This window comes from Carcharodon carcharias, chromosome 4, assembly GCF_017639515.1.
Source record: "Carcharodon carcharias isolate sCarCar2 chromosome 4, sCarCar2.pri, whole genome shotgun sequence".
NCBI classification, from domain to species: domain Eukaryota; kingdom Metazoa; phylum Chordata; class Chondrichthyes; order Lamniformes; family Lamnidae; genus Carcharodon; species Carcharodon carcharias.
The window spans coordinates 61,276,169-61,297,676 of record NC_054470.1 but is presented as its reverse complement, the minus strand read 5'-3'; the positions used below and the strand labels follow the sequence as shown (position 1 = coordinate 61,297,676).

At 40.0% G+C, this 21,508-nt stretch overlaps 1 protein-coding gene across 4 annotated transcripts in view; it reads left to right on the top strand.

The window, feature by feature from the left end:
- Positions 1 to 21,508, top strand: part of dennd4c (DENN/MADD domain containing 4C) — a 176,956-nt gene that overhangs the window by 59,080 nt on the left and 96,368 nt on the right. For all 4 annotated transcript variants that reach the window (XM_041185809.1, XM_041185810.1, XM_041185812.1 and 1 more), the window contains 3 exons: positions 2,477 to 2,729; positions 17,683 to 17,752; positions 20,303 to 20,472. In XM_041185809.1, the coding sequence (XP_041041743.1) occupies positions 2,477 to 2,729; positions 17,683 to 17,752; positions 20,303 to 20,472 (493 nt within the window). The remainder of the gene's footprint in view (positions 1 to 2,476; positions 2,730 to 17,682; positions 17,753 to 20,302; positions 20,473 to 21,508) is intronic.

The window sequence follows — 21,508 nt, the reverse complement described above, 5'->3', positions numbered from 1 at the left end:
TTTCCCTTTCACAAAACCATGTTGACTCTGCCTGCTTGTATTATGATTTTCTAAATGTCCTGCTATTACTTTCTTAATGATGGATTCTAACATTTTCCCAATGACTGCTGACAATATATGGCACTTATAAAAAGGATGTGTTGCATGCATGTAATATTTCAATAATGCTTTTTAAGAAAGCAAGTATTTACTTACAGATATCAGTGAGAAAGGTGTCCCTGCTTCTCTCTGCAGAATCTGCCTATCCTTGAAAGGAACCTGGGGCAAGCAGAACACATCTGCAGCTGACTCACTTCCTCTTGACCATGGGGACTTGGGAGTCCCTTCATATCTTGAACCCCCAAGGAGGTCTCTGTGGATCCCCAGTTTCAGAACCACTGCTATAAATGTCAATAAGACGACAGATAATTTATTTTTGTGGATGAATGATGGAGAATTTAATAGCCTACTTTGAATGGGTGACATGAGAACTTTTCTATCTGTTTGAACAGGCAGGTGGAACTTTAAGTTTTGTTCTGTCTGACAATGCAGCTTTCTTTCACTACTGCACTGATGTCAACCTAAAGTTATATGTTCCAGGCCAGCTTTGACCCCAGAGCCTACTGACTTCAGGTGTGCGTGTTAGCTTTCCTCCTAGCTGATCATTGAATCAGCCGGAGCACTTATGTCTCTGAAATGGTTGTGAGCCAACATGGTCTTCACCTTTTTAGGGAAGTTTCAAAGCTGAACCTGATGGTTTGTTCATTTGTTTGTTTGTCCATGAAGACAGGCAGTTCCAGTCAGAGTTGCAAGCTCGTGATTCAGTATACAAACTGAATAAGCCTTGCCACTTCCCAACATGGGATACTAAAGGTAGTTGTAATGTTTGTATTACTGCCCAGATGAGCTCAGTTAACTGTCCCTATCTACCAACTCAATTCTTCTTGCCCACTGCCCTATTTGGCTCTGGGCTAAGCTTCTGACCTCTTGAGCCTCACCATCACAAAGACTATCTACTTCCACCTGCAGCATTGACCATCTCCACCATTGCCTCAGTTCATCTGCTGAAACCCTCATCTGTGACTCCAGAGTTAAATATCCCAGTTCTATCTGCCCAAGGCAGTTTTCCACCCTGCATCTTTTATAAATTTGAGCTCATTCAAAAGTATGCTTCATGCACCCTAACTTGCATCAAGTTCTGTTCATCCATCACCCCTGTGTTAGTTAATGCACATTGGCTCCCAGTCCAGAAATGCCTTTTTTAAAAAATTCTCAGTGTTTTTAAATCCCTTCAAGGCCATTCCCCTCCTAACCTGTCGAATTTTCCAGCTCTACACCCTTCTCGGTATCTGCACTCATCCAATTCTCTCTTAAGCACTCCTGATTTAATCAGTCCACCATTAACAGCTGTGCCTTCAGCTGCCTAGACCTTAAGCTCTGGAATTCTGTCCCCAAACCTCAACACCTCTCACTTTAAAGTGCTCCTTAACCAATATTGCTTGTCTGTATCTGCTTAGGTGACAGTTAAACTTTGGTAATAAACCTGTGAAGCACCTTGATGTCTTACTATGTTAAAAATGCTTTATGAATGCATGTTGTTGAACTGAACTTATGGCCTTGCTGATCACTGACTTATTTTCTCACTAGATAAACTCACTCAACCATCAAAGGGACTGTTTCTGATTTTCTTCCCTGTGTACTGGGTAATGTTTGACCATGGTGCATGTTGGCTATGAAGTATTGAACTGTTATTGCTCCACTCAAGTGAAATTTTATTCAACTGTACCCTTCAGGGAGCTGATAGTTTTGTTTCAATGTTTATTCAAGTAAACTGCAGTAGAACTGATCATGCTTTATATCTATATATGCTCTTTTGCAATGATTTGCATTAGTGATAAAAGGCAACTAAAAGCATTGTGTTGGAAGATAAGTACGTTTAGCCCTTGTCTGACGATTCTTAGTTCCAGTCACCCTTGTGTTGTAATATTTGTAAGCATTCGGGGCATTTTTAGTTTTTTTTTATTGGGCTTGATATTCTGGTTCTTTAATCCTTTTAACCTTTAAATGACAGAACTTCCATTTTGCCAGTATAGTGTTTCATGCACATCCACAAATGGTTATTGAGATTATTTAATTGCATTATTTGCCTATCTAAGATTCATTGTACGAACTCAATGAAATTTTAAGATGCAATTGATTGACAGCATGCACATTCAAATCAAACTGATATCAAAGTGTTTTCAGTGTGTTGAGTGTGCATGTTTTGTATCAACTGGGCTGTTTGACAAAAGTGATGAGCTATAGTCTCTAATGCTGATTGTTGCCCTCAAATTGTTTGATTTCAGGTGTGATTAAGATTAATTTGGAGCACTTTGCCCATACTTGCTGGCAAACTGAAAATGGGGAATTGCTTTTCCAGACGTTCTGTGCTTGTTTTACTAAATTGGTAAACTCGATGGAATAATTATGAAGAGAATTGTTTGTTTTCTTATTTTAGGGTTTTATATGAGGGGAAGGAACGTCTAATTCCAGGCTGTGAAATCTTACAAGCAACTCCCTTTGGCCGTTGTGCCAATGTTAACAACAGTTCAACCACCTCTCAGAGAATCTTCATTACCCATCGGAGGGCTCCATTGAACAGACCTCAGAATTCTTTGGCTGTGACAGATATTTGTGTTATTATTACCAGTAAAGGAGAAACTCCACCTCACACTTTCTGCAAAGTGGATAAGAACTTGAACTGTGGCATGGTAGGAATATTTTTCCAGTTTTCTGCATTGTGGTATCTGAAACATTAATGAAAAGGCTTTACTGCTTGCTTCATAGCAATCAGTCCTGCAGATTAACTGCAGCAATACCCAAATTACTGGCTTTTGTTAGAGAACCTTGTATATAAATACAATTTTGTTTCAAGCTGGAAGGAAAAATACATGCCTCTGTTAGACTTAAAATTGCACAGGAGGTTGTAGACACAAGCTGAAATTCCACTAGTTTGTCGCACAAGGTCTTTTTAAATATAGTCAGCATTTGTATTTTTAGCTTAAAACATTCAGGCTGTAATCTGAAAGTGCACCATAACTGTAGCTTTTCTGAATTATTTATTAACTCTACAAAAAATACTGATTAAAGACTGCAATTTGTTATAGTCTGTCACAGAAATACTCTAATAACAACCTTTTATATAAGATGAGGATGTCATTACCAGTTTCCACATTTCATAATGGTGACATCACATTCTAATTAATGGGACTATTTTAGTTTCCAACATCCTTTTCATTCTAAACCCACTTAACAGTATAATAGCTCAGTTCATTCACAAATGAGCGAGTACATAGTAGGTTCAACTTCTTTTCAAGCATCCTGTTCAACCCATTAAGTTTTTATGCTTTCTCTAGTTATTGTGCTATGTAACAAAGGCCACTTATAAATCAGCCCTTGCTCTCTCCAAACACAGTTGTAATCAATGCACCTGAAGTCAAAGATTACATACAGTGGATATGGTTAAACTTCATATAATGGATATGGTTAAACTTCTGGAAGAGAAATTTATTCATGATTTTGCCTATATTTCGCATTATTTCAAGTCTCACTTGTGATAATGCATCAACATGTACTTTTACATAAAGTTAATCTTTTTGTCTCTTCTGACAAAATGAAAAGACATGACACTTGTTCATCTGGCTTTGTGTTTCGTAAACCACCTAACATTAAAGTTCATACCATATGGGCTATGGGCACCCTTCCACCAACAGCACCTGAGCCGATTGGGCACATGTTGCCTGGCATGTAACTTTTTGTGCACTTTTAAACTGAATTTTTTTTTTTACTGTGGATGTATTTGAAAACTCTTACCGACTGCTCCTTCTGCTAAGTAGATTAAATATACCCATGTAAATGCTAACATTGAACATCGTGTTGCTGCCAGCTAGAATTATCTAAACAAAGTCAAGACTTAATGGGTGTGAGAAGGGTGGAGTAAGCAAATTTTCAACTATGAATACATTATAGCATTTGGTAATTCTGTAATCTAAAAGCTATTTGTTCAACAAATAGAAGTGTTAGCTGTTGGAGCTAATTATTCTTATGTTCTGGCATTCACACTACTTGTGTATTGTGGGTTGGAAACGTGTATGAAGTATTTTTCATTTTAGACAGAGCTGTTGCTGAGATCTTAGTCCTGTAATGTACTGTGGTGGTAGATCAGCAAAACAAAAGTTGTATGGATGCTTAATTTCTTTTTCCAAACATGATGTGATATTTTTTGGAAATCCGTTCCTCTACAACTATTCTTTCATAAGGTGCGCACTTCAGTATGTGAATGGTATTGACAAAAGCCATAAGCATGATTGTTGAACCATTTGAAAACTCTTTGAATTTTTTCTTGACCAAACTTGGGAAACATAGAAACTAGGAGCAGGACTAGGCCTTTCGGCCCCTCGAGCCTGCTCCACCTTTCAATATGATCATAGCTAATTCTCTATCTCAACACCATATTCCCACTTTTTCTCCATACCGTTTGATGCCCCAAATACCCAAAAATTTATCAATTTCTTCCTTGAATATACTCAATGACCCAGCCTCCACAGCCTTCTGTGGTATAGAATTCCACAGGTTGACCACCCTCTTGAGGGAAGAAGTTTATCGTCATCTCAGTCCTAAATGGCCTGCCCCATATCCTGAAACTGTGGCCCCTGGTTCTAGACTCCCCAACAAGGGGAAACATCCACCCTGCATTCAGTCTGTCTAGCCCTGTTAGAATTTTATATATTTCAATCAGATCTCCCCTCATTGTCTAAATACTAGTGAATACAGGCCCAGTAAAACCCATCTCTCCTCATACCACAGTCCTGCCATCCCCAGTATCAGCCTAGTGAACCTTTGCTGCACTCCCTCTATGGTAAGTATATATTTTCCTGGGTAGGGAGACCAAAACTGCATGCAATACTCCAGGTGTGGTCTCACCAAAGCCCTGTTTAACTGCAATAAGGAAAATAATTTGTGTACCTCAATCCTCTCCATATAATTGAAACAGCTGCTACCTTTCATGAAGAATAAAAACAGAAAATTCTGCAAGTGTTGAAGAGGCTTGACAGCATCTCTGGAGAGAGAAAAACAGTTGTCAATCTGAAACGTTAACACCATTTCTTTTTTTTTCATTCTTGGGATATGGGTGTTGCTAGCTAGGGTAGCATTTCTTGCGCATCCCTGATTGCCCTTAAGAAGGTGGTGGCGAGCTGCCTCCTTGAACTGCTGCAGTGCATGTGTTCTAGGTACACCCACAGTGCTGTTGGGGAGGGAGTTGCAAGATTTTTACCAAATGACAATAAAGGAATGGTGGTATATTTCCAAGTCAGGTTGGTGTGTGACTCGGAGGGGAACTTCAGGTGGTGGTGTTCCCATGCAGCTGCTACCCATATCCTTCTAGATGGTCGCAGTCGTGGATTTGGAAGGTGTTGTCTAAGGAGCCTTGGTGAATTCCTACAGTGCATCTTGTAACTGGTACACACTGCTGCCACTGTGTGTCAGTGGTGGAAGGAGTGAATGTTTGTGGATGAGGTGTTAATAAAGCAGGCTGCTTTGTCCTGGATAATGTCAAGCTCCTCTAGTGTCGTTAGAGCCGTGCACATCCAGACAAGTGGAGAGTATTCCATCACACAGACTTAGAGTCAGGAGGTGAGTTACTTGCTGCAGGATTCCTAGCCATTGACCTGCTCTTGTAGCCACAGTATTTACATGGGCCTTCAGTTTTTGACCAATGGTAACCCCCAGGATGACAATAATGGGGGATTCAGTGATGGTAATGCCTTTGAATTTCAAGGGGCTTTGGTTAGTTTCTCTCTTGGAGATGGTCATTGCCTGCCACTTGTGTTACACTCCACAAATTCTGCAGTAAGTATTTCTCACTTACTTTATTGCTATTTCGGATTTCCAGCATCCATAACATTTTGTGTCTGCTCATAAATATCTACATTCATGCATTAAACGAGATGATATGGCAGTTCAGGAAAAATTTATGAGGAATAATATTTCTCTGCTCTCTGCATTTGCAGACTGGTTCTCCTGCAGCTGTTAAAGCAGAATATTGGGTCTTCAGTGACCTTTTTAAGGCAAGAGATTATTGTGAGGAAAGATTCATAAATCAGTTGCTTGTTGACTTGAGACTTGATGACAACTATGGGGTCATTTGGAGCTTGGCACTAGTAACTTTTTTCTTTTAGAGAGAATTTGCTACAGTAGAATTCAAGTGAATTGCCCAAGTGTTTCTGATATCATTTGGCATATGCATAGCAATAGTAAAAGTTACAAATTGTCTTCTGTTTTTAAATGACAATTTAAAATGGAATAAGGATGAATGGTTTTAAACCAAGCTCCACATGCTCTGATTTTGAATATAATTCAAACTGAGACAAATTGGGAACAGTACAGTAAAGTCTAGACCATGAAATATATACGTTGAAAAATGTTACCATAGCTTTGGGTCTTGCTGACTACTTTTGTTAATACTTTCCATAAACTACTTGCATTGCAATTAATTCTTCCACATTTTCACCCCAAAGTGTGAGAGGCATGACCAACTGGTTAGTGTTTGGCTCATATTGCATGTGTTGAGGGATATTTATAATTGCATGAACATGGCAGGGAAAATTTCAGAGGATATCTGTTGGAGATTAGTGCAATGAGGGCAGACAGATGGCAAGTATAGTTCAGTATAAATGAATATAAAGAAATTCCTCCCTCATTGGATGCTTTGCTTTTTGTCGGGGCTGAGGCTCCTGGGTCCCCATACCTGCCTCACCTGCATTCGCACTCTCCTGTCCCTGATCACAGACCAAATTTGAATGACGTAATCTGAGGGGTGTGACTTTTTCCTGGAGCGAAGTGTCCATATAACTTTCCCCTTCCTGATGTGGCGCAATATCTGCAGCTCTGACTCCAGCTCCTCAACTTGGATCTGAAGTTCCTTGAGCTGCAAACACTCACTACAGATGTGTTTGCTCTGGATCACCTTGATGTCCAGCAGATTCCGCATGCTGCAGCAGCAACACATCACCCGTCCTGTCATTGCTTACTTAGTTTATTTAATTTATTGATTAATTACTCGTGTCCCCACGCCTTACACTTTATTGTAATTTTTTTTACACCAGTATCCATCTTATACTTAAGTTATTTTTAAGAAATAGAAAATAAAGACTAGAGACCTAAACACAAACTTTTGACTTAATTTTACTTTAAAGATTAGAAATCCTTACCAATCCAACTCACCAATCAGCTGCTCTCCCCACTTTTTTTTAAACTAAATCTCCCTGCTCTTTGTCTAAAATGAATTCTCCACGCTCATCCTGCTTGGTTTTTAAGTTGAAGCAGGAATGTTGCACAAAGGAATAGTGGTAAAATATTTGGAACATAGGAAGGACAGGGCAGTGAGATTACTTTTGGGTTGGTTTAGGAAAAGCCAAGGAAAACAGTGCGCCAAATGGCTGTATGCTATTGTAACGTTAGGGTTCCATTAGCAACTAAGAAACTTAATTTTTCATGGACAACCCCCATTTGGGATATCGACTTGCACGAAATAATATACCCTCCTTTCAAACTAGTCATACCTGTGAGTTGAAATGTATGATGGAATGTTTTGCTGTTAGAAGAACTCTGATTTTTAGCTTTTATAATTTGGCAGGCTGCTGGTGTCATTGAGTATACAGGTTTCTCCTCAAATTTTTTGTTATCTTCATTAATGTTAAGAGATCTCCTTCAAATTTCATTTCTACCATGAGCATTAAGTGGGCAACATCCAATCCATCAGTCTGTCTCGCAACTAATTATTACACTCCCACGGATTTGACAGGCCAATATCTGAACAGTGACGTGTTATTCACTTGTTTAGTTAGCTGTTCCTTAATATCTTGCTCCATTTCAGACCTGTGTTCCTAATCTTTGGCATCCTAGTGCGGTTTGGGGTGGGCAAGTTGGAGGGTGGTCTTGTGGGTCTGCTTCTGGTCCTGGGCAATATGACCATTTGTAAGTCCAAGAGCAGAATTACATAGTTGGGACAGTCAAAGCAGCTACCTACCCCTCCTCAGTGCCTGGTACATTTCTGGAACTGCAAGGACAAACTAATATAATCTTGTTCTCCTTGTTTTGTTTCGAACTATTAAAGAAGTAGTAAAAATGGGTTTTCTGACTGGCAATAATTCTGCAATGCTAAGATCTCTGATAGAAAATGCAGTGAAAAGTTGTTTAGCTTTTTGGTTGAAATCTAAGACTGTTTCCATCAATTAGCTTAAAGTAAGCGATCTAGAGTAGTGTGTAAGGAAAATCATTCGTTTTCAGAGCTAGCGCCACCTAATAGGCCTTTCTCCATATGGACCATTCCTCCATATGGATCCTTTTATCCAGAAAGCACTGGAAGTTTTAGGTGTAACTTAACTTAACTCACCTCACTTAAGTAACTAGCATTCTTCAGTTGTGATTATCTAACATGTGTAACTCGCTGAAGCAGTAAAACCATTTATGAAAACTAATTTGGAATCTGACAAGATCCGCATGAAGAATTAAAGGGAATAGCATATGAAGTTTTTTTTTTTGTGTACTTCAGTTTCAAACAGACTGTTCGCAAACTTGGTGTCATATTTGACCCGGTGAGCTTCTGTCTACATATTCATGTCATCACCAAGCCCACCCGTTCCCACCTTTGTAGCATTATTTGACTCAGACCCTGGCCCAGCTCATTTGCTACTGAAACACTCATCCATGCCTTCTGTTATCACTAGGCTTGATTATTCCAGTGCATCCATTGGCAGCCCCTGACGATCTACCCTCAGTAAACTTGAGATCATCTAAAATTCTGTTGCCTATATCCTTACCTCCTTGCTCGAGGCCCCACTTATCCATCACCCCTGTGGTCACTCATCTACATTGACTCTCGATTGAGCAATGCCTCGATTTTTATAATTCTCATCCTTGTTTTCAAATCCCACCATGGCATTGACCCTCAATATCTCCAATTTTCTACACTACAGTGCTCAGATATAAGCATTGCTTCAACTCTGTCCTCTTGAGCATGTCCTGATTTTTTTTTTAAATCATCCCACTAATGGGAGCCATGCCTTCATTTGCCAAAATCTTAATCTCTGGAATTCCCCTCTGCTTGTGTTCCTCTCTACCTTCAAGATAATCCGTGGAACCTATTTCTTTAACCAGATTCTTGGCCATCTGCCCAAACATCACTTTATGTATTTTGGTGTCAAATTTTGCTCTATAATATTCCTGTAAAATACTTTGACATTTTACTATGCTTAAAGGCACTATATAAATGAGATGTTGCAAGAGTAGTTATAGATGACACATCTTTAAAGATACAATATATAAGGCTAATTCTCACTGGTTGCTGTGACAAGAATGAAGCCTTTTTTTTCTAGTAAGCTTACATAAATGACTGCATTTAACTTTTAAATTCAGTCAGAATCTTGCTACCCAGTCCTTGTACTTCAAGCTTCATTCCATCTATAAAGCTTGTGACAAAAGCCTGTGAATTATCCTGTAAGATATGAATATACAAATTAGGAGCAGGAGTAGACTTTCGACCCCTTGAGCCTGCTCTGCCTTTGAATAAGATCGTGGCTGATCTGATTCTGGTCTCAACTCCTTTCCTTCCTATCCCTTATACCCATAGATTCTTGACTGATTCCCCTGTCAATCTACACAAGTTATTTTTGAATGTGGCCGACCATCTAGAATGCCTTTGTAACTGCTTTGTAAAGTAGTTTATGCCAAAAAATGGACTTGATACTTTAAACTTGAAACAAGGTCTGAAGTTGTGCTCTTTTGTTTATTAACAGGTCTTCTGGAAACATAGGATAATTCCAATAGCAAAATATTAAAGGGAAGGTTGAGCTGTTACGCTGGGGCACACTCCTGAAAACTTACCTAGTTATCCAGGTCTAGTGTAGACATTCTTGAAGATGGAGTTGGGTGTAATGAGTGTAATCTGAAATAAGGTGAGAAGGATGCCAAAGTAAACAAAACAAGGCCAAAAACTTAGCAATCCTGTCTGAGGCTTTAAACTTGAGATTACATCTTGGCCTTCTGTTCACTTCACAGAATCTCAAAATTGTTACGGCGCAGGAGGCCTTTCAGCCCATCGTGTTTACACCAGCTCTGAGCATTTTAACTTAGTGCCCATCCCCTGCTCTTTCCCTGTAACCCTGCACATTGTTTCTATTTAAATAATCATCTGATGCCCTCTTGAATGCCTCAATTGAACCTGCCTCCACACATCCAGGCACTGCATTCCAAACCCTGACTGCTTGTTGTGTGAAAATGTTTTTTTCTCACCTTTCATTTGCTGTTTTTGCGAAACACTTTAAAATTGTACCCTCTGTTCTCGATCCGTTTTTGAACGGGAACAGTTTCTCCCTTTCTATTCTGTCCAGACCCGTCATGATTTTTAAAACTTATATCAAGTCTCTCTTAGCCTTCCCTCCAAGGAAAACAGTCCCAACTTCTCCAATCTTTCCTCATAACGGAAGTGTCTGATCCCCGGAACCATTCATGTAAACCTCTTCTGCAGTCTCTCCAATGCGTTCACACCCATCTTATAGTGTGGCACCCAGAACTGTACACGGTACTTCAGCTGACGTCTGACTAGTCTCTTATGTAAGTTCATCAAAACCTCCCTTGTACTCTAGGCTCCATCAATAGGGGCATAAATATTGTGTGCTTTAGAAACAGTGCTCTCTACCTGTCCTTCCACCTTTAATGATTATGTACATACACTCAGGTCTCTCTGCTCCTGCACACCCTTTAGTATCCTGTGTCTCTATGTTCTCTGTATCAAAGTGTATCACCTCACACTTCTCCACATTAAACTTCATCTGCCTTCTATCTGCCCACTCCACCAATGTGTCAATGTTCTTTTGAAGTTCTGCACTGTCATCCTCACAGTTTATAATTCTCCCAATTTTTGTCATCCACAAACTTTGAAATTGTCCCCTGCGCACCAAAACCTAGATCATTTATATACATCAGGTAAAGCAAGGGCCCCAATACCAACCCCTGGGGAACTCCACTACAAACTCGAGTAATAGCTCTGGAGAGAGTGCAGAAGAGGTTGACACGAATGTTGCCAGGGTTAGAAAAGTGTAGCTACGAGGAGAGATTGGATAGGTTGGGGTTATTTTCCTTAGAACAAAGAAGCTGAGAGGTTCATTGATTGAGGTGTACAAAATTATGAGGGGAATAGATAGTGGACAGAATAAAATTGTTTCCTTTGGTGGAGAATTCTGGAACCAGGGGATATAGATTCAAGATAAGTGGCAGAAGGTGTAGGGGGAACATGAGAAAGAACTTTTTGACGCAAAGGGTAGTGGGTGTCTAGAATTCACTGCCAAAGTTGGTGGAGAGGCAGAAACTCTCAACGCTTTTAATAAGTACCTGGATCTGCACCTAAAGTGCTGTAAGCTGCAGGGCTATGGGCTGGGTGCAGGAAGGTGGGATTAGAAAGGGCACCTGTCCTCGGGATGGCATGGACAAGATGGGCCAAATGGCCTCCTTCTGTGCTGTAACTTTTCTATGGTTCTAACCCTTTTTCCAGCCTGCAAAATACCCATTAATCATTACTGTTTCCTAACCCTCAGTCAATTTTGTGTCCACATTGCTACTGTCTGTTTTATTCCATGACCTGTAACTTTCCTCTCAAGTCTGTCGAATGCCTTTTGGCAGTCCATGTACACCACATCAGTAGCCTTGCCCTCATCAATCACCTCTGTTACCTCTTCAAAAAATCTCCAAGTTAGTTCATAATTTTCCTTTTGACAAATCCATGCTGACTCTTCCGAATCAATCCACATTTTTCCATGTGACTATTAATTCTATCCCGAAAAATTGTTTCTAGAAATTTCCCCACCATCTAAGTTAAGCTGACTTGTCTGTAATTGCAGGGCAGACCTTCACAACCTTTCTTGAACAAGGGTGTATTTGCAATTCTCCAAGCCTCAGGCACCTCCCCCGCGAATCCAGGAAACATTGAAAATTTATTGCCAGTGCCTCTGCAATTTCCACTCACTTCCTTCAATATTCTTGGATGCATCTCATCCGGTCCTAGTGCCTTATCAACTTTTAAGTACCCACAGCTTATTCAGTACCACCTCCTTAGCAATTTTAAACCCTTCTAGTGACTGAGTTTCCTCCTCTGCTGGGCAGAATCTGCCTTGTAAGTAAATACAGATGCAAAGTATTCATTTAATACTTCAGCCATGACTCTTGCCTCCATGTAAATCCCCTTTTTGGTCCCTAATCAGCCCGACTCCTTTTACTGCCCTTTTACTATTGATGTGCTTGGGATTTCCTTTCAAGTTAGCTGCCATTCTTTTCTCATCATCCCTCTTTGGTTCTCGTTTTTACTTTATCACGTCCCTTCTGAACCTTCTGTATTCAGCTTGGTTCTCAATTGTATTTGCTACCTGACATCTTAAAGAAGAAAGTGTACTTAATTTCAGTCTCCTTTGTTATCCAGGGAGCTCTGGATTTGTTTGGTCCTACCCTTCCTTTTTGAGGGAACATACCTTGACTGTGCCCAAACCATCTGTTTTGAAGGTAGCCCATTGTACCAGTAGCTACCAGTAGCTACTGTTTTTCCCACCAATCTTTGGTTCCAGTTGATTTGCATCAGCTCCGTTCTTGCCCCATTGAAGTCTGCTCTGTGCCAGTTGATTATTCTTACTCTGGATTGACCAATATCATTTTCCATTGTCATCTTAAACCTTATGATATAATGATCACTGTCCCCTAAATGTTCTCCCACAGTCACTTGGTCTACATGGTCCACCTCATTCCCAAGAACCAGGTCTAGCAATGCCTCCTTTCTTGCTGGACTGGACGTATACTAATGCAGGAAATTTTCCTAAGCACAACCAAGGAACGCTTGTCCCTCATTGTCCCTTATACTACCACTATCCCAGACTTTATACAGGTAATTAAAGTCTCCCATTATAACTACTATATGATATTTATACCTCTATAATTTCCTTGCAGATTTATTCCTCTATATCCTTCCCACTAGTTGGTGGAGCATGTATCCATAAATAATTTAATAAATCATGTGTTAGCTCCACAGAGCACACAGATGAATTGGAACAGGTGTCAGTAAAGGATACAAAGATATAATTGATGTCAGTCGTAAGTTCTTGACTTATTCATATTGGAGGGAAATGAAGCTCAGCCTTGCTGAGCAATTATTTGAAACTCATTTCTTATCCCTGATTTTCTTGCCTTGACTTTAACTTGTTCTGGGCTTTAGTTTCACATTCAGTGCATCTTTCTGCCATTTTTCCCAAATAGCAATTCTCCATCCATGGACTTGAGCAGTGACTATGCAGGTCTTTTGAAAATTGGGGAATTACATGGCTAAACTAGCTCCTATTTGTTCTTGGGAGGCTTACACACTCACCTTCTGGCAGAAAACGCCTGAACTTTCTCAAGTGGCAATCAGTGCCAGATTGCTACTCCATGCCCAATTTCTTAGGTTAACTTTTTTTTCTCGGCCTGTCTCGCCCGACCTTCTGAATCAGGCTGGGTGAGATCCAGGCAGTGCAGTGTGTCCCCAGGGCCCATATGGCTGGCCTTGCTTTCATTGGGGATGTGGATGTTTGTGGCAGGTGTCTTCTGTTTGTTTAATTGTCCACTGCCATTTGCACAAAAAAAACAGAACTGCAGAACTTTGATTTGAAACAATAGTTGTGCTCTGCCTATATTATGTTGCTTCTGCTATTTAGCACACATTGTCCTGTGTTGTAGCTTCATCAGGTTGGCACCTTATTTTTAGAAAAGCCTGGTGCTGCTCCTGACATGCTCCATGTTCCTCATTGAACCACTCTTGGTCCCCTAGCAAGAAGATAAAGGTAGCAAGGGATATTTCCCAGCCATGACATTATAGGTTATGGCCGTGGAATGCCATTCTGCTGGTGAATGGCCTACAGTACCTCACAAATGTGCAGTTTTGAGCTGTTAGATCGGTTTAAAATCAGTCCCATTTAATACTGAAAGTACTAGATTATATTCTGAGGGAAAAGATAGACCTTGCTTTCCACCTACCAATGCTGTAATGGACAGATGCATCTGTGACTGGTGAGGGCAAGATCGTGTAGGATTTACCCTCACGGTCATTCTGTCGCTACTTGTGGTAAGCCCAATCTTGCACAATTAGCCAGCTTGGTCAGTAGTTGTGTTACCAAGCCACTCTTAGTACCCCACCCAGTCTACATTCTATGCCCTTGCTATTGCCCCTGATTGTTCAAAGTTATGCTTAATAGGAAGCAGTATTGATTCTTCTGGTGAGGGTGGGTGGTATATGGGAATCAGCAAGAGGCTTTCTTGCACATGTTTGATTGAGAGACTTCATGGGGTCTGGAGTTGATGTTGAGGATTCTTTAGGGTCACTCCATCCTGGCAATATACCCCAGCGATGTTGCTTGTGTTTGGTGTGCCTCGGTGGTGTTACAGGAGGTGCCCAGGGATGGTGATGAGGTGTGGGCCATTGGCTGAAAGATATGATACTGATTGTGACTGTCAGGCTGTTGCCTGACAACTCGGTAGGACAGCTCTCCCAATTATGGCACCAGCCCTCAGATTTTAATGAGGAGGACTTTTTTTATGATTCATTTGGCTGTGTGCTTTATCATGTCTGCTGCATAGGTCAATGCCAGTTATTGTCTGGTTTATTCCTATTATACATTCTTGTGGTTTGGTACACCTGAGTGGCTTGCTAGGCCAGTTTAGAGGGAAGTTAAGAATCAACCACCTTGTTGTTGATCTGTAATCACCTGATTGGCCAGAATGGGTAGGAAAGCAGATATACTTAAACACCGTTGTCAAAATCCTAATAATCCAGTGGTTTCATGGTGACTGTTGCACATACTTGTTTATATTCCAGAGTTCTTTAACTACATTAAAATTCCCCAGCTGCCATGGTGGAATTTGATCTGTTGTCTCTGGATCATTGCTCCACCCATTCTGTATTATTAATACAGTTGCTCTGCTACCATGTCCCTTCACTGGAAGATCAAGTGCGGAATATAAAATTGAGAGGAAAAGAGAAAATTTAGAAATGAACATTCTATTTTATTTTTAAATCTTCAACAATAATTTAAATCTCAAGGAGTGAGATGCCAACAATGGTCCCCTGTGTTTTCTTTGTAATGAAGAGCTGGAAGCTCAAATGAGCGCTGCTATTTTGTCGATGGGCAGACTTCCTCAAAGCTGTTAGTGGCCTGTTTATTTCCAATGCATGATAAATTTCAGATTGTTCCCATGGTTCCATTCTCTCTCCTCTCCTCTTGCTGGTCTCATTCTATCTCTCCTCTCTCTGGTTCCATTATTGCTACTAACTGTCCCATTCTCCCTCTGCTCATACGTCCCATTCAATCCCTCCTTGCATCTGTGCCATTCCACCTCTCTTATTTCACATCTGGACTATTGAAAAGACACACTTTTCACAAGGCAATAGCTCTGTGTTCTCTCTTTTTTTCTCCCCCCGCCCTTGCCAAATCCAAGCTGCTGAATGGGGTGCACACACAGGGCACTAATTCAAGACTGGCAACCAGTCATCACTTTCATTCAGCTCCCTCTCTCCCCACACAGGCCAATCAGCTGCCAAGGAATTTTCCCCTGATACAATGTTTGACCGAATTGATCTGGAGTTCTAGCTGTCTAAAGCCCTGGAAGCTGCGCTTCGGACATCTTGCCTGATTCCATGCTTCTCGCCATTCTCGCTATGCTATGGTCACAATTACCTTTCTCTCCAAGTTTGCTGCTCCACCAGTCGAAGGTTCCCTATCTCCCGTACTGGTTGTTCCTTCAACTGCAGCTGTATCTTTTCTTGCGATTACCCTTTTGGTATTTGATCAGCCTGTTCACTGCTGTTAGTGGCCTGTTTATCAATGCATGGGATGTTTGGGATTACTGTGAGACCAGGATGCCACACTTGTAAAAGTAAAATTGAATGGCCACAGGTTGTATGGTAGTAATTAAGACTTGGTGTACTGTTAACAATTCCTTCACACTTGAATGCACAAACCCTAACTGTGTACTGAAACACAAACCCTTTGCATGTTTCAATGACGAGGCTATTGGCAGGTTTCGGTGTAGCAAAATATGTGGAGGATCAGGGCATCTCGGACAGCACCTTCCTGATTTTACCCATTCAATTACATGCTAGAAGTTTCTGTCTGATTTACTACTTAATAACAATGAGCCCTGATAGCCTTACTGAAAAACCTGACCCATTAAATTAAAGCTCTGGTGGACATAAAATATTCCGTGGCATTATTTGAAGAGTAACAGGTGAGTTCTCCAGGTGCCCTGACCAATAATTGGTTAAGTGACAATGTAAATAGTTGTGTAACTATTTATAGATAAATTGGTTGCCATATTTTCTACATTACGATAGTGACAGCAGTTCAAAACTAACTTCATTCACGAAAGCACTTGCATAAATGCAAGTTTGTTTCAATACTGGCTGGAAACCAGACTTTAAACTGCTGAGAGTAATTTAACTTGGCTGCAAGCAAAACTGTTCTTAGCAGGGCCCTGGCAATTTATACATAAATGAAAAATTTTGTCAAATATGTGGATCAGGCAGCATCTGTAAGGTGACATATTTTGTATAGACTCATCAGACCTGAAGGATAAATGCACCCACTTGTGAGGCTGAAGATGGTAGGAGGCAGGGGGGGTGTTGCTTTGGAAACAGGATTCAATAATAGTCCAGTAACCAAAATTAAGTTAGTGGATTGATTGACTTGCAAATTGCCTGTAAGAGAGCAAGAAACTGTCATAAAATGTGATGATAGAAACATGTAAACATTCAAGGTGGTAAGAAGACAGGGGAAAGAAATGGCATGAGGCAAAAGGGAAGAAATTGGAGATGCAGAAATAATCTTCAACCCTTGAAGTTTCTCCGGGATATCCTGTTCTAAACACCTGCGACCTCTGCACATACGCCACCACCACCACCACCACCACACCGGCCCCCGCCCCCACAAACTTTGCCACTGTCTCTTCTATGTCTAGTACAAGGCTTGGCTTGTACCATTTTTCAGTTCCGGTAACAGCACATGCCAAATATGTGTATCTGCCTTTCTTTTTCCTTAGACATACTAGCAGATCTCCTGTGTATCTGTAACTTTTTCAGTTTTTGGCTGACAGCTTAAGGCACCCAGTAGCCTTACACAGTATAGAATCCCTTTGCAGTTCACGGTTTATACTCTTTTTAGCTTAACACAAATTAAAACCCAGAATAATTGTAATGGGGTTTTGTTCATGCTGAAGAATTTAGGTAAATTTTGTCCCAGCAGTTTGAAACTAACTGAGGTGCTTAACCTGGAATGTTCATAGAGATCGTAGTAAACCCCATTATATTGAAGCTATGGCACATATGATGTTTAGCATTTGCCACTAGGCTTCTTAAAACAGCTTGCTGCCAAATCTCTCATAAATGCCAATTTTTTTACCACTATAGCATTTAATTTGGTTCACCAGTTTCTCATGGCAGACACTGAGCTCTAGAAGAGAATATTGATGAGTATGTTTAGTATCTTCAACAATGAAATGCTTTTGCCTTGTCCTTTGTGTTAGTTAATTGAGTATTTTAACCTGTTAGATTAAAAATGTGAATCTATGTAGCTTGTAACTATTGGTTTCTATTTACAGTGGGGTTCCAGTGTATATCTTTGTTACAAGAAGTCTGTTCCAGCATCTAATTCAATTGCATACAAAGCTGGTATGTAACCCAAGTAACATATTTAAAAGCTTTTAGAAGGAAAAGTAATTATGTACACACTACATACCTCCAAATTGGAAGCGAGTGAGTTTCAAAATATTAAAAAAAATCACCACCCTTACTTGAGCTACTTGTTTACTCCCCCAAGTGAGAGTCTGGACTTAAAGCCATGGCTAGAGGTCATAGAGCTGAAGTCCAGCAGATAACTTTAACTCTTGATGAGCACAACAGCTTTTGTATGATTTCCCAACTTGGTCTAAGCTGCTTGTATCTCAATTTGTAGCTTTTCCACAAATGAAATTATCCCAAATGGTGCATTTTTTTTCAATGGGGTTCCAACGTATATCTTTCTTACAAGAATACCTAAATGTACAAGAGTCCTGATCACTTGTTCTCAACTATTTTAAATGACCTGAAGTGAGCCAGGGACTGAATATGATTAGCTTCCTTCTCTGTAGAGACCAGATTTTCTTGAGGAAAAATTTGCTTGATTGCTCCACAACAGTATTTATTCTGTTATCAGTTTCAAAGTAAAATAAAAGGCTGTACTAAATGTCACTTTAAATTGGAGGAAAAATACAGACCAAGCTCTGAGAATTTGTTCAACAAGGATAGAGTAAAGCTTGAATAATTTGATACTTCATATTATTGCAAATGTTGCTGAACATTTTTCAGCCTGTGCTGCTTCAGGGTAATGGCAGCATTAAATTATTTATTTCAACATCTAATATCGCATTTTCAACACTTCAGTGATATCAGGAAGTGAAAATTGTTAGGCCCATTTGAGCTGAAGGTGCCTGTGTATATATACAGCTCAGAGATTTTAGTGTCTGTCAGAAACTGACTTCTATTTCAAGTTATACGGCAGGTTTCTTTTTTCTCATTTATCTTCACCCCTCCACCAACCCTGAGTGCTGCTAATTCTAATAGATTTTAAAACTCAGCTGCATTTTACTTCAAGTAGCATTTATATAAAAAAAAGTGCATTCCATATTATGTCACTTTTTCAGGCTTAATATTCAGATATCCTGAAGGTGATTAGTATTTGCTAGTTTTGCAAACAGCTTTTGGAGTACAAACAGTCCGTAGTACAGAACTTGAATATTGCTGGAAAGAGACATGTTGCCAAAACCTTTAGTTTTGCGCTCAGGATGAATACAAGAATGTTAAACTTTAAATAATCATAACAATGTATACTACAAGAGGGAAGGATGCTGACTGCTGATTGGTTGACCCTGGCTGAGGTGTTGCGATGGAGAAATCAATAGGCACCCCAAGCTCCTGGGTAATTTAAAAAGGTGGGGGTAATAGCTATCCTGGATCAGATCATTATTCACTGTGTATTGGACTGAAAAGTGCTTGGTCCACCTCAAATTACCTTGGAAAGGAAAAGTATCTTTTTGGGGTGGGGGGGCGGGGGGGAAGGTGAATAATAGATTAAGCAATTTCCCATTGCTAATATGGAATGGCTACCTGAGTGGTATTTTTCAGTAACAGGATCTCATCGTCAGTTCAAAAGGCGTCCTGCCTACCCCACAATTGAGCCAAGTAGTGTATGAACGTCAGTGCCTGTATGATGCCAGATAGGTTGGCCGTACGTCCCTACGATTGGCTAACTGAGTCAAACGCTGTTTCGATTGCTCATATTAGGCAGAATACAGTCTGCACTCAACCAGCCTGCACTTGCAGAACCCAAAATGTTGACTCTTAGTGATTCCGTAATTGGGCAGCACTTGCTGATTAAGCCTGAGTGTGCTATAGCTACACTAATGACCAATTTAAGATGGTCAGCTGAGTTGGTAACACAGTTCATTGTCGCTCGCTAGAAGTGACATACATTCACACGCACAGACCCATTTTCTGCAAACAGAAGGAATGTGTTCGAGCCTGTGCGTTTTTTTGAATTATCCGGGAACTTGGGCAGCCTATAGTTGCCCATTGCTTTCTCATGGCAATGCCTTGGCCAATCAGAATCAACTTGCCAACTAATCACTCTTTTCACCTGTAGTATAAATTGTTGTGATCATTTCTGATTTGGTATTCTTGTATTTGTTCTGATGAGTGCAAGACAAAAAGCTTTGACAGCATGTCTCTCTCTCCAGCAATATTTAAGAACTTGAAGTGAATCTTTTCCTCAAGTTAATTTGTGCCATATACTTGGAGAATTGCACCTGGTGGCTTTTTATGCCATTAACATTGTCAGAACTGTCCAGGTACATTGACTACTGGAATAGTTTTGCAAAAAATATTTCTGTAACCATACCATTTAAGGCTGAAAAAACTGGAATTGAGCATTTGAAGCTAATCATCTCCTACCTCTTTACCCCAAAAATATAATGCTTTGTGACTATTGAATATTGTGGCATGTCTGGAGCTGTTCCTGAAACTTTATTGGGCTATATAGGGGATTAGTAAATCTACAATATCTACAGTACTTCAGTCTTGCTGGCTAGAAGAGTAAATGTGGTGACAAATTTTAAAACTGAACTGCATTTTTCTTCAAGTTATGTTTTTTAAAAAGTGCATTCCATACTATGCCTTTTTTTTCAGGATTAATATGCAGATATCCTGAAGATGATTATGAATTGTTTCCACTCTCTGAATCCGTTCCCCTGTTCTGCCTCCCCATGGGAGCTACTATTGAATGCTGGGCTCCCCAAACTAAATATCCACTGCCAGTTTTCTCTACTTTTGTGTTGACTGCCTCATCAGCAGAGAAGGTAAGCTTGGAGTGAAAAAAACATCTTGCTGCATTTGTCTTGCCCATGAATAAATAGTAAACGGAGGCAATTAATCATATTTTACAAAAAGCAGCTAATAGATTTTTGAAATTAGTAATGGGCCTTCATGAGGTGTTGTCCTTCCATTGAGATGAGTGATCCCATCTGCCCTCTTGGGTGGATGTGAACGATCACACATATTACTTTAAGAAGAACATTGGAATTCTGTGTTCTGACAATCGTTTTACCTTCAACCAATACAGCTAAAACACTTAATTGTTGTTTATTTCATTACTGTTTGTGAAACCGTAATTCCTAGATTGGCTGCTTTTTCCATACCTTTAAATGCAATGACATCAATTTGTAAAATGCTTCTTTGACTATGAAGGGTTTTGGACACTGAGGTTGTGGAAGGTGCTCTATAAATGTAAGTTATTTTACGTTCTCACTTAAGATTTAAATGCTTGGCTCCATTTGCTATGTTCTGAAGCTCAAGCACGCTTGCAAATTTAAATAGTCTGTGTACAGCAGGAAATTGAGTAAATATGTATTCTGAGATTTGTAACAAAATGTGGATTTGCAGGTGAGAAACCAGTGACAATGTCCATATTTGAGACACTATTTTATAATTAAGGCAGAAATGCAGTCCAAGTTTCTGGAATAGGATGTCATAATGTCTTTATGACAAATCCAGCAAGGCCGTTGTCCTAAAATCATATAGATTTTAGAGAATGCAGGACAATTACTGTGACTATTTTAGTAACCAAGGTAAACCTGACTCTTCCTCCCAGGAAGAGTGGAGGTTTATAGCTTGAGTATTAGATGAATGTTTATACAATTAAATTTGTTTTGTCATCTACAAATGTTACTTGCCTCAATAAATAATTTGTCAGTACTCATTCACCACAAATATAGAGGATATGTTGGTAAAATGGTTCACATTTTGACCAAGCCCTGATTGTAGGGATCTGTGTGATTTAGTATTGTCTTGATATTTTGAGACACTAATTTTACATGCTTTTGTACTGTGATCTAA